This window comes from Parus major, chromosome Z (assembly GCF_001522545.3).
Source record: "Parus major isolate Abel chromosome Z, Parus_major1.1, whole genome shotgun sequence".
In the NCBI taxonomy this organism is placed as follows: Eukaryota; Metazoa; Chordata; class Aves; order Passeriformes; family Paridae; genus Parus; species Parus major.
The window spans coordinates 49,867,149-49,880,505 of NC_031799.1; the positions used below are offsets into that span (position 1 = coordinate 49,867,149).

At 37.3% G+C, this 13,357-nt stretch overlaps 1 protein-coding gene across 11 annotated transcripts in view; it reads left to right on the forward strand.

The window, feature by feature from the left end:
• Positions 1 to 13,357, forward strand: part of ELAVL2 (ELAV like RNA binding protein 2) — an 89,512-nt gene that overhangs the window by 60,664 nt on the left and 15,491 nt on the right. For all 11 annotated transcript variants that reach the window (XM_015615136.1, XM_015615138.1, XM_015615134.2 and 8 more), the window contains one exon: positions 4,448 to 4,551. In XM_015615136.1, coding sequence (XP_015470622.1) covers positions 4,448 to 4,551 — 104 coding nt within the window. The remainder of the gene's footprint in view (positions 1 to 4,447; positions 4,552 to 13,357) is intronic.

The window sequence follows — 13,357 nt, forward strand, 5'->3', positions numbered from 1 at the left end:
TGGGACTGTTTTAACCACCAAAGTTCCAATGTTTTTTGTCTCTGTTGTCATGTGAACAAAGGAATAGTGGGTGGATAGGGGATGAAAAGGTTTTTCTGGAAGTTTATTCTGGTGTTCTTATTATTGTAGTTTGTCAATAAACTTTGTTTATTCCTTTTAAGTTTTATGCCTGTTTTGCTCTTGTTCTAATCCGTATCTCTCAGCAAGAAATAAGTAATTTTCTTAGTTATTGGTTTAAACCACGACACTTTGTTACAAGTGTCAGTTACATAAAACATAAAATGAAATTGATAATTGTGAATTTCCAATATGAGCTTTCAAATCATAACTTTCATTCTAACTTCTTTGCTGTCTTACAGGCTTGTTAGTTGCACTGCTTCTACTATGTGGCTTTTGGTTTTTCAGACTTTTTTGAAGAAAAATTCAAGTCAGATTGCTTTTCCCCATTTATTTCCTCATTTCTTCCAGATCATGTCATCATTTTTACTTTTCCTAATTCAGTGACTTTTATTTTATCACTGTTCAGTGACTTTAACTAACTGTTGGGATTTTTCTACTCTATGTTCTCTTAATATTCATAGTGTTGAAAGCGTAAAATCTAGTAGGAGGTTTACAGAAACATCTTTAAACAGGTTTGTGAAGTAGCTACGAGAACTATCCAGGAGTGTAAGCTCGCTTGGTAGTTAAACAAGAAACTCTTGACATTCCTTTATTTAGGATAATCTGAATTTAATAGTACATGTTCATCTGACTTATGAGATAAAGAGCTGATGACACAGGTAGTATCTTGTCTGTATTAAGGCTGAGTAGGCCTTAATTTTGAAGATCCTCAAAAAGCAAAACTGGTTATTCAAAATACCTAAACACATAGTATCAGGCAGAGCACCAGGACAGTTAACTTAGAGAAGTGTAAGATGGTGTCATTAATCACAAACCAGAAACAAAAAGTCAAAGCAAGAGCCTACTTGAGCTGACCCTGTCTTAGCAGGAGACTAAACAGCTTTTTGATACACATTTAAGTCTGGGGATTGTTTAACTTGTGGATAGCTATAGATTTACCTTCTTTCTTCTGTCACCTTTTAGCAGACTGAGAGACATAATCTATTTTTGAGCCTGTTACTACACTTAGAGACAAATGTGTGTTCTGCGGGACATGGCTGTCCTGGCAAATGGAGTTTGGCGTGGAAGCAGCACAGATGGAAGAGTCCAGTTCAGTCCTTATCTTCAGGCAATACAGCTAGTCTCTACATTCATTAAATAATGAAGTTCCTCTTAAATATCCTAAGTGGCAGCTGATTTGGTTTACATCTCGCTTCTCCTTACTTTTTCTTGAAAGCAAATGTTCAGACATTGAGGAATGAGGAAAAACTGCACAGGAGGACTGGTTTGAGTTGCCATGGCCAGTTGCCTCTAATTTTGACTAAAACTTGCGCACAGTACGTGGTGGTCTCTCTGTCTGAAGCCCACAGTAAAATGAGACTTCTCTTTAGTTTGTACAGCTGTAGTAGTACTTGAAGTTTGGACTGAAATTCTTTTCACTTAGAATTTACAAATGCATTTCTTCCTTATAACCCACTTTGTACTTTCCCATCCCCTGTCAGACATAGCTTAGAATGAGAATCTGATGGGGTGTTTGGAATAACTGCTTCTAGTATGTTTTATTAATGCTTGCCTGAATTTTCTGCAACTCATCCATCTGTGAACTGACAAACCCCTTAACAAACGGTTAATATAAGCAGGAAGATGTGGTTCCTCAAACACTGATTGCAGAAATTTGGTTTGATTTGAATTTATTTGAATTGCTTGTTCAAAGTCAACATTTGCCTTCCTTATTTTCTGTGAAGGTGATTCTTGACTCTCAGTTATTGTTACAGTCTAATTGAACCACTAATCTTCAGGCATAATTTTGATGTCTAAGAAGTTTTGTATTTTGTATTTTTGTAACCTTTCTAAATAAATAAATGAAGAAAATTTTTGTATTTTAGATGATAACCTAAGTAAAACAAAACTGAAGTAAATAGAATCTCATTCACAGATTCACCAAGGGTGAAAAGAACTTCTGGAGATAATCTAGTAATTTCCTGTTTTTTCAAGCAGATTTTCCTTCAGCAGGTTGCTCAGGATCATGTCCATTCAGACTCTTGAGTATTTCCAGGAATGGAGACTTTACAACCCCTGTGATTGCCTGTTCCAGTGTTTTGCCACTGTCATGGTGAAAGCTTTTCTTTAATTGTAAAGTCATAGAATAAAATTGCATTAATTATTTCAGACTTGTTCTGAATAAATTATTGGGTTTTTGGGGCCACCTTCCTAGGCTAGTGTCCTAATATTTAACAAGTTTAACTGTTGGAGTGTCTCCAGAAGAATGGTCATGAAATAAATCCTTTGTAACAGCTGTAAGCTCTTTATCTGCCGCAGTCTGGGTGTTCTTCATATGAAAAGCAGATCATATCAAGAGGGATAGGAGAAATAATTTCTTCCCATTTTTTCCTGTTGGATCTGGAATGAGTGAATATTGTATTGGAAACATCCTGTAAGAAATAGCTTTCTTTTAGATTTTAACATCTTTTAAGGTTGTTTAAAAGGGCTCCTCAGGAGATGAATAACAAACACTTGAAATCAGCATTTCTCTATTAAGAGAGAACACTGAAATCAGTCATGCATAAAAAGAGAGATTCTTCTGTTTTGGAGATGCTTTAGGGGAAGGATTTCTGCAGACAGAGTGATGGAGGTGACAGGTATAGAAATTGCTCTGCTGTAATCAAACTAATAAGTAAAAAGACTTCTAGGATTAGAAACTTCACAATATCTAGGTAGAGCTCTGAATGAATACAGAGATGCTTTGGGCTATTTCCATATGGAAACATGACAAACTGCTGAGGCTGAAGGCATGAATATCTTGGAGTCTAACCTGCTCAGAACAGGGTTCTCTAGAGATGCTCAGTCCCCTATCTTGTTGGGGTTTGGATTCTCTGTTAATGCATGTATTAACCTGTTCATGGATCCATCTAGACAATTTAAGTTTGCCTGAGGTATTATGAGGAGAACATGTGATAGAATGGAAGTTGCTTTGGGAAGTGGGGTGGTGGTGTCCTCTGACCTTGGTGCCATGATAGGAATAATAGGTGCAAAACTGTAAATGCCAGTGATGATGGGCTAGTTAGTAAACCCTCTTTTGGTATTTAATTAAGTGCAAAATTTCCTGTTGTTTTTTTTTGCCTTGCATACTATTAAATGCATACTCTATAGATACTATACAAGAATTTGACACAGCATGGCTTCCATTATATCTTTATTGGACAATAAATGTGTCATCTGTGCTTTATGCGATGTTGTTTAGCTTTTATATTGTTGTGTACCCAAGCTAATCATACTAACTAGCATTTTGTGAATTAGATATGTCAAGTGCTTCCCTCTGGCTTGTTGACTGATTTTTTTTGTTGTTGTTTTGGTGTCTTAAACCCAAAAAACATCAAACCAACAAACAAAACCACCTCAGAGTATGGGAGTATTTCTAGAAAGATATATGCTAATAAAGGATAGTATTCTTGTTAAGTGTAACTTTTCACTATGTTAACATTTTCCACCTATTTGCATTCTTATGCACTAAAAGTACTTAAAAAGCAGGATGCTAGTTAGGGACAGTATACTGTAGGTTTTGAAGTTGTCTATAGATGACTACTGCTAAACTCAAGTTAAGTGCTTAGGTAAAATTAATGGTTAGAAAAGGGCTATTTTTCAGAGATAAAAACAAATTAATTTTAATAATTAAAAAGGCTTTATGTCCATTTGTCATCTGAATTTCCAGTACTAAAAGACCTGAAAATAATAGTGCAAAAATACTTTGGCTGATACTTAGTTCTTGATCAGATAATTTTACCTGTTGTCTTGAGTATTGAAACAAAACGAGCCTTTAAACTCCTTGTTACTCAAAGGCTATATGTAGTGTATAAATAACCTGTGTAGAATTTTTGGCTTCTAATTTGGCTCAAATTCTGACATTGAGTGACTTTCAAATGTATTCCATTTTCAAGCAGTAGTCCATAATTTTGCCACTATACTTTGTATGTTCAATAAAAAAGTTTGAGTGAGTAGTGGATTCCTGATGTCACTTCAAACTTGATACTTCTGCACATCCTCTTGTGTCTAACAGATCATAACACACTTCTGAACCTATTCTTCTTACCAGTTTTTAAGTGTTTGATTAAACTGAATGTAGCAATTTCTGTGTTGAACACAAAAACAGAGGAAGCTACTTGAAATCTACCAATGTTAGTGGGAAAATTAGATGTTGTGACCCTTTGCAGTTTTGTTCTTTGGAGTGGATACTGTTCTTCAGTCTATGCCATGTTTGCTCAGAGTGTCTGTAGGTTTTAAACAGTTAGTTATTCACTGTGTAGCACTGCAGATGTAAAAGTCTAACAATGTCTTTTGTCTTTTTAACCAGGACAGAGCTTGGGTTATGGTTTTGTGAACTACGTTGACCCTAAGGATGCTGAAAAAGCTATCAATACCCTGAATGGATTGAGACTTCAAACTAAGACTATAAAGGTATGTAATGTTAAAATAATTAAGAGGAAGTGAACTATTCTGACTCCCTGATTTGTTCTACCTTTACAACTGTAACAAGCATTCAGCAAATGTCAGTAGAATGAACTGGGATTTCCTGTAGTAAATAGTTCTTTTGTAGTCTGTTTATATTTAGAGTTAGATTAAGTAGCGAAAGTATAGAAAATTGCATTTTCTTAACTCACTTAGCACTTTAGATGTACAGTTGAATTGTTACATACTTTAGTTGAAGAAATGCAATATTGCATATTGTTTGAACACAGTGTGCTTCTTCATTTTCTCTAGGATGCTATAACTGCCTTATCAGTCCTTCAGGTTTAATGTTGCTAGTTGTCTTGTCCCTGTTACAAATCCTTAGAATGAAATGCTGAAATAACTATTGGTTATCTGTGAATTACTCTGTTTGTAGGGCTCTGGTCTTTGTCTCTAATGTTTGGTTTTCCTGTCTTTTTCTGTCATGTAGCAACTCCTCACACAATTGTTTACTAAATTCGGTTTCTCAAATTTCTAGAAACAAATGTTGAGAGTTATTTTTCTTACCTTGTCTTTTAATCCAGTAACAGAAGACTGAAGATACTCATTTGAGCAACTGAGCTCTGAAATTCTGAGAGAGAGGATATTAAATAAAACTATTACAAAATGCAGACTCTGGAACATGTTTCACAGGTGTTGGTGCCTGAAGACAGGATATGTTCCAGCTAACCTGTTCTTCCTCATTAAACAGCAGGGTTTGCTAGATGATCTCTTGGATAGTGGCTGCCTTCAAACTAGAAGCATGTTTGAGACATGAAACAAAGTTCACCCCTAAAAGCATGTGTACTTAAAAACCAGTGCAGAGCCACTGAAAGACAACTGAGACAAAAATAAGATACCAGTAGTTTAGGCTGAAGTGTTTTATCTGTTCTGTATTTATATGATTACACTATTTGAAATTTAAATATTATTTTGTAACAATAAATGGTGACTTATGGCACACAAAGCTCCCTGTTTGTTTCTGGCAGACTTCTTGCCCATAGTCATCTCTCATTTTCTACTCCGGGGGGAAATTGAGTAGAGTAATTTTGTGCTCCAGGACTTTTTGGAGCTGTCTTTTGCATGGTGGTAAGAAGGTTGTTTCTGTTCCAGTAGTGCTGTTTTGCACGTAATGCCTTGGATTGAGCCAACATGACTTGTATGTCCAGGCTGGTGAACTATAAGTTCTGTTGACTAGATAGACAAAAAAAAGGAGGTGGTTATAGAAAATCAAACCAGGTCTCCCAAATAAAAATATTCTCTTCAGGGGGGGTTGTGGTAACTTACTTCACGCCAGCCATACATGAATTTTTAATCCTTCTTCACCTTGTAAGTTAATAATTTAATAAATTTTCACCTTTAGAAAAAAGGTGAAAATTGCATAGACAGATACACGTTATGACAGTGATGCTTTTTCTTTCCTGCCTTCCCAGGATTAAAAAGTGGCATTGTAGGTTAGATACCAGACAAAGACCTTTGCAGTGAGACTAAAGCTTATGTCTTTGTTTCCAGGTGTTTGTGCATTAGATATCTTTAGCTACAGCAAACCTACAGCTCTGGAGTTGTCACAAGTCTCTTTGCCAAAATAAAGAAAATCTGTTTAATTAGAGAAAAGTATTTATATCTTTTTCTAAATTCTGATTGTTAATGTTACAAGTAAATTCTGACAATAGCTGCCCCTAGTCAAGCCTGTTGAACTTCAGCAGCACCTTTCAGTGATAGTGGGCATGACTTGAGTGCCAAAACTACTTTGCTCTCTTCTCCTTTATTTATTCTTCTTCCTTCTTGGACATGAGGGTTTCAGGTCAAGTTTTTTGTGACTGGATTTTCTAAGATCACAGAATCATAGAATGTTAAGGGGTTGGAATGGACATTAAAGACCCAAGCTCACCGCATTTACCTGTGAATCAGTAGAAATGCCCAACCTACTGTGAAGCATTTTGTAGCTTACATGTTCCTCATATTGGCCAGGAGGCAACAGTGAGCAGAGGTCAAGTTGATGTCTGAGATCTTTTCTGCCTCTGGAGGCAACATCTTGGGTGGAGGAAGTCTGCTATGAGGTCTCAGCCCCAGGGCCTTTGCAGAGATTGTTTCCTGTTTATTGACCACAGTGTTCCTATTTGTCCAGAGCTGGTAAGTCAATTACCAAAAAAAAAACAAAAAAACCCAAGCAAACAAAACCAAACCACCAAGAAAAAAAACACCCTCCAAAAAATAAAGCAAACAAAAAAACCCAAAAACAAAAGCCCAAACTGTCTGACAGACTCAGAATCTAACCCCTAACTTTCAGCTTCAAAAAGTGTGTGTAACTGAGATTTTTATGTGTACCTTCATAATTAAAAAAAGTTGAATAGGAGTGTTAGTGTATATTTAGGATTCAAAAGAAAAAAAATAGGTATTTGTTCTCTGCATTTTTGGGAGTTCTGTAGGAATGCTTAGTACTTTACTAGACTGATGGTTCATTCCCATTTGTATATAAAACTGTAAGGAGCTTTGCTGGTTCCAGTTGCAGCATGATGTATCCTCACGTTGTGACTGAACTGAGCATAATCCTGCTCAGAGGAAACTGACTGTCCTGACCCTGATGTCTGATGCTCTGGATTGGGGCTGTGACAGATACCTCTGGTCCACAGCTTCTATACTAGCCTGCTCATCACTGGATATTTTTCTCATCCCTAAGGGCATGCCACCTAGTGTTTTCTTGAAATAAAATACTTTGAAAAATGTGGATGTGCAAAATGCTGGCTTAAGGGTTGGGGTTTTTTTAATATTGATAATATTACAAAATCCTATTACCTCTTCCCTTTTTTAAAAGAAGACCCTGTGGAATACTTCATTGAATTCTTTGCAGAGTATCTTAACCAACTTTCAGGTATATATCTCCAAAGCAAGTAATAGCATCCTTAGTCTTGTCTAACCTAGTGTGGTTGTATTGCCTTCTGATTTAACTGAGTAGTAAAACATTAGGGTGGGAGTATACTCTGACGGTAAAGCAAGCCACTTAGGGTGTGTTGGATATGTGAACCCTGCTCAGCTGGATGGTATGCCTCTATTATTATATAGTGCCTTTAGTTGCATAATTTGTGGTTTATTTGAAATGTAAACAGGCTTATGTGTACCACACATAGGCTGTGAAGTTTGGGCTTCATTGAATTAGATCCTTAGTGTGAGAACAAGTTACATCTTACAAGAGGTAAAATATTTTCTGTGGCTTCTCTTTTGGACAGTGATGCTGCTGGCAATCTTTTTATCTCTGTTCTATTTAGGATGCAGTAAAAAGGTGGATTTTTGTGCCTGGAGTGATTTTTCTGCTTACTTGCTTGGTTGTCTGTGACTTTTTTTTTTTATTTAGGTTGTCCTGGAAAGATCATTTCTTCACAAATATGGAAAACTCAGAGAAACAAATACGTTATGAGAGCCACTGATTTACACGTAGGGATAAGAAAATTGAGTGCATGTTTTTGTTATCTTGGCTTTTGCTTGGGAGAGAAGAAATGCTCCATGGCTTCCCCTCTGCTTGTTTTAGGGTTTTTTTTATGAGAAAACTCCTAAAAAGCAAAAAGATGCAAGTGAATTTATTTTGAGATTATCTGAACAGGAATATCTTTCAATGTGAAGTAAGAGTTCTGCATTAACAAGAGAGTGTATTTAGATTCAGTGTCTAAAAAGGAGTGGGCAGACAAATGCCTGTCTTTGGACTAGTGAGAGCCATGCAGGATGGGGTGACTAGGAGGCGGCTTTTTACTTAGACTATGAGGGGTAGCAGGAAGGACACAAGACAATATTTTTGACTTTTCTTTGTGGATGCTAGGCTGTCTTAATGATGGATGCAGTTCTTTGTGGATTGTAGCTGCCAAGGGGACACTGAAGATGACAGTAATGCTGTGCTTGTTCCTCCCTTCTCAGGGTGTGAAGTGGCAGAGCATGCAGGACCTCGCAGCTCTCTTAATAGAGAATGCTGATGAGACCAGTGTAGACATGTCTGTAAATACATGTTGGAAAGTGGGGTGGGGAGAAATAGTTTGTCCAGGCTAGAGGCCTTGGAGTTGTCTTTTTTTATAAGATAGCATTTTTAAGATGTTTGTATTCTACTTAGCCTAGTGCTGCTTAAAAGTGAAATTTAATAAAGTTTTCCTTCTCTGAAGTTCTTTGTATTTTTGGGATATTTACATGGGTAATTACCACCTGGCAGGGGAATAGAAATCTAAGGAATATTTTATCTAAAGTATTAAATCTGTAGGTTTTCTTCCCGCTCCTTTAGAAAACTTTTGCATGTAATAAAAATAAAAACAGGCTTAATGTGTAATATTCTGCCAATTTTCTGTTGGAATTAATTAGACAAATTCTTTGGCTACAAACACAAGATGTCCTATTTTGCCATCATCACCTAGTTGACTGGTCTACTGTAGAAAGTTGTGTAATGAGAAGAGCTAGTTAAGACTTCAGTAGAAGAGTGAATACTAAGCATTCAGCTTTACAAATCCCAAAAAAAGTGCTGTATAGCAAGGGAAGACTTGAAAATGAGGGGTTTACTCCAAGTTCATTAACATTCTTTGAGTCATTGTCATTAAAACCTGGCATTATACAGTGTGATTTCACTTGGTGTCACTTAGATTTACAGCAAGATTCATTGTAAAGGTAGCTTTACATCCATCCTCTAACTTAAATGTTCAGTAGCTGAACTCTTTAAGAAATTTTACCAGTGATAGTACTCTGGAAAACACTTAAACAATGGAAGTGTTGGAAAGGAAAATAAAAAAATACTTAAAAAAAGATAGATGCTGGTTTGATTTGAGATCAGTGCAACAGGTAAAAAAGATTGAGGTTGCTCCTGACTTCAGCACTGATACTTGCAGAGAAAAATTTTGGTAGTGTCCCTTTTTAGTAGTATTTTTTTGATTAAGTAATATCTTAGCAATGAAGTACACAAAAATTGTGTGAAACTATTAAAATACCAGAGGTGAGTGAACTGAAGGTGACCTTGATTTTTTTTTTTTCTTTCTTTTATTTCCACTCATCTTTCCACTAGTGTTAAAGAACGTTGGTCTAGTAATAATCAAAAGGGAATCCTACGTGGAAGTTTCGTTTAAAGCTAGTCAGTTTTACTGGTGCTGTCAATCGGCAAAGGCTGAGGGAGTGGCTATGATGCCAGAGCACTTAGTGGTCTGGACTGGGTAATTTAAATACCTCAGGACTGTATTCTTAAAGTCAAATTGTGATGTTGTAGCAGACCTGAAATAGAAGAACAGTTTTTCTTGGAAGAAGGGTAAAGGTGTTTTTCTTTGAATTTTTGCAAGAGTTACATAAATTATAATTATGCAGTCTTTTAGCTATGTTAGTAGTTGAACCTTTGAAAGCATTTTGATTTTAATACTACACACACACATCTTTTCACCCCCAGGTACAATTTGTTCTTCACTGAAGTTCAAATCTCCTCAAACTTCAAGTGTTACTTATCCAGCTTAAGCTGGCGGCTTGTTTTTCATGTGGCTGAATCATACTGTGAGGAGGATTCTGATCCTGATGCGTATTGCTGTTACTTTCTGTAGCCCACATCATGGCCAGGTGGTTGGTTGTCCGCTCACATAGAGTATCAGACCAGGCCATAAAAGGTGCTGTCCTCATGTTCAGCAATCACAGTTTATTATCTGTTTGAGCCCCAGGTGCCATGTTGCTGTTGATGAGAGTGTCTTGCAAAGAGTCCATCCCTGTTTCTCTGAGGGACAGAACCGCTGGACCTAATGCAGCTTCACCCTAAGGCTGCTGAGCAGCTTTGCAGCCAGAGAGCTTCAGTCGTTCAGTAAGGACCTTCCTGAATTGCACAGGGGACTCCTGACACAGAAATGGAGATGCTAGAAGGGACCAACAGTCCTGTGTGGAGTCGATGGAAGTCTGCAAACATTGCTCGAACGCCAAGTCATATCCAAGTAAAAACAACCAAAAAAAAGTCTGTAAAACCAACAAAAAGCTGTTTGTTGCTACTAAGATTGATGCTGCATCTTTGTATCCTACCCTCCCCATGACAGGAAGAGCCCTCTCTGAATGTTGTGGCTTTCTGCTTGGATTCAAAATGCTGTAAATGCCAGGCATGGAGATCTGTTATGGTCTGTTGTTTTGAGGTTTTTTGTTTGTTTGGGATTTTTTTTGAGAGTGGTTGTTGTTGGTTTGGGTTTTTTGTTGTTGTTGGTTGGGGTTTTTAGATTTATTATTTTGTTTTGTTTTAAATCCAGTATCTGTAATGGTCATATGCCTACTTTTAAAATTATGGCAGTCTTGAGACAAATAGACCTCTGTTAGTCTATCAGCTTTAACATTTTCTTGTCATATTAAATGTTGACTCTGCTGTCTTTCATCCATGCAGTAGGAGTTTTTCCAGAAAGGTTGTAAGATACTCCAGTGAACTGTAAGTTGCAATGGATATGATTTGTGCATTTCTAGATGCGCCTGTGGAGTAGTGCAAGAGATGCTCAAGTGTTGTGCTTGCCAGAGTCTTTGTCAGTAGTAGAAGCTCCTTAGGTATAACCTGAGATGTGCTCATTTCCTTCGGGGGAATAATTGAGTCTTGAGTTTTGAGATTCTATTCCTGTTTGTATTATTCTCGTGGAGGGCTTAATATTATACTCTGTACTCCTGCCCTCCCAGAAAGGTAGCTGCCTTGTTTTATTGCTAGCATCTGAAACTCCTGTGTTCCCATTGTTTGGACGTGAGTGGGGATCATAATCATGAATGTGAAGGATGAGGAAAGGGCTTTTGAGACTCTTAATAATGTGAAAAGTATGAAACAAAATGTTTTGAGACTTGATCTTCTTTCATTTCATATATTTTATTTGTACTTAAATTCTAAGTTAAGTATTTCTTATTTGTAGCAAGATGGTGTTGGTTACAGATGGCAAGTTTTAAGGTGCTCTTCTGTATTGGTCCCTTTAAGGGCAAAACCACAGAACTGCTATCTGTGATTGTAGTGCATAATTCCCATATCATGCTTTATGTCAGGGAACTTGATTATTGTTTTTCTTTTATCAGACATTTGTGACCCTGATTTAAAACTGTTGCAGTATCTTGAGCACTTCTGGGAAAACTGGTGCTTCTGTTCACCATCAGTGGCAGGATTCCCCACCTAGTTTCTGTCTTAGCGCGTACATACACTTGCTTCTGTTCACCAAGTGGTGTTTTGGGTGTCAGTCACTTTCAACAGGCTTCTTAAAGCCTGTTTCTGGTCTTCCTTGGTGCTACTACAGCAGCATTTTATGAGGTCTTCCTCTTGGAGCAGTGTGCTGTCATTAATTGGCTATATCCTGAGGAAGACTTCTAGTTCTCATCCTCTGAGGTCTGTAAAGACTGGTCTAAGTCTAAATTTGTGCAGTTGGTCCATTTGTGCTCTCAGCTGAGTGGCAGCTGTTGTGGATCCCATGAGCCACCTTAGGCCTGTGACTCTGGCGTGGGTTGTAGCTGTCAGAGCTTGGAACACTTTGAGGGGTGAACCAAAATAGTGAAACCTCTTCTGATGGTAATGCTGAAAAGCTATTGCTTCAGTGTCTGTTTTTTCAATACATTCCCTATTGTACATCTGGCTGTAAAAGCGGGACCTTTATGGGATATGTTTGTATTTATCAGCTTAATCTGAACTTGTAAGTGAAGCCGTGTTGAGCTTTTTTAGTTCCACACAGGCTTGGGTGTAAGTTACCTTTACAAAGGGAAGTCTGGATTTCCAGTTTGCTCTGCACACAGAAATGTGTTACTGTGGGCTTCTACCATGAACTCAGCACAGCATGTACGTATTCAACAAGGTAGTCTTGTGTACTGGGAAAAGTGGCATTGAAGTTTTGTTTAGGGTGGAGCAATGTTTGAGAGGAGACAGGAAGTAAAGTTGATGAATACATGGCAATATACTTGCCTGTTCTTAGGCAACAACCTGTCACTGGCTAGTGACAGCTAGGACCTCATCTCTGTGGTGTTCTGCAGCATCTTCTTACTAGAAATCAAATTAAGAAGAATTCTTGAATCATAGTATCTCATACTAATTTAAGTGCAGGTTAAGAACACTTGGCTGGCACAATTGCCTCTGAGAACATAGCTGTAAGAAAAATCAGTATGTCCTTGTTTTTTTTGTGCTTCCCAAGGAGGCATACTTGTTCCTAATGTATTCCTTTTCTCAATATAAATCTGTCTGCTTTGTAGGTAGGTTTAACCCATTTTCATCTGGGCATACTGGATGACAGTTCTTTTGTTGGAGTTTTTTTCCCATAAAAACATGCATTTTGAAAGAACTGACGCTACTCTTAAGGGCAAGCAGTGTTCTTAAGCAAAAAGATTGCACTTGAGCTAGTGAATGTAAATATTTACTTAAAGACTGATTTTAGCATTTAAAGATTTAAAATTTGAAGGCTTGGAAGAATACATTAAGTAGATGGGGAAGAAATTACATTAAATGCTCAAGTTTTTTGAGAGAATACAAATACTTTGTTTCAACTAATAAGGTAAAAGAGGTTGAAGCACAGTACTGAAGTGTCTATAGGTAGTAGCATATAGTAAGAAACTGAAACACTCACTTATAGGGGCTGTGGATGTTTATTATTTTTTGGTAACTATCATGGAGTTACTTTACCTTTAAGAAAGTTGAAGTTGCTGGGAACTGCCTGAAGTCTTTTCTCCTGACCAATTATCGGTCATTGCTGAGAATTGACAGCAGTTTAGGCCATTGAAAAGTGGGATCAACTTGTGAACCCTACCTTAAAGTGTAAAACCAGAGCTCTCTTGGTTCTCTTTGTTTCCTGAC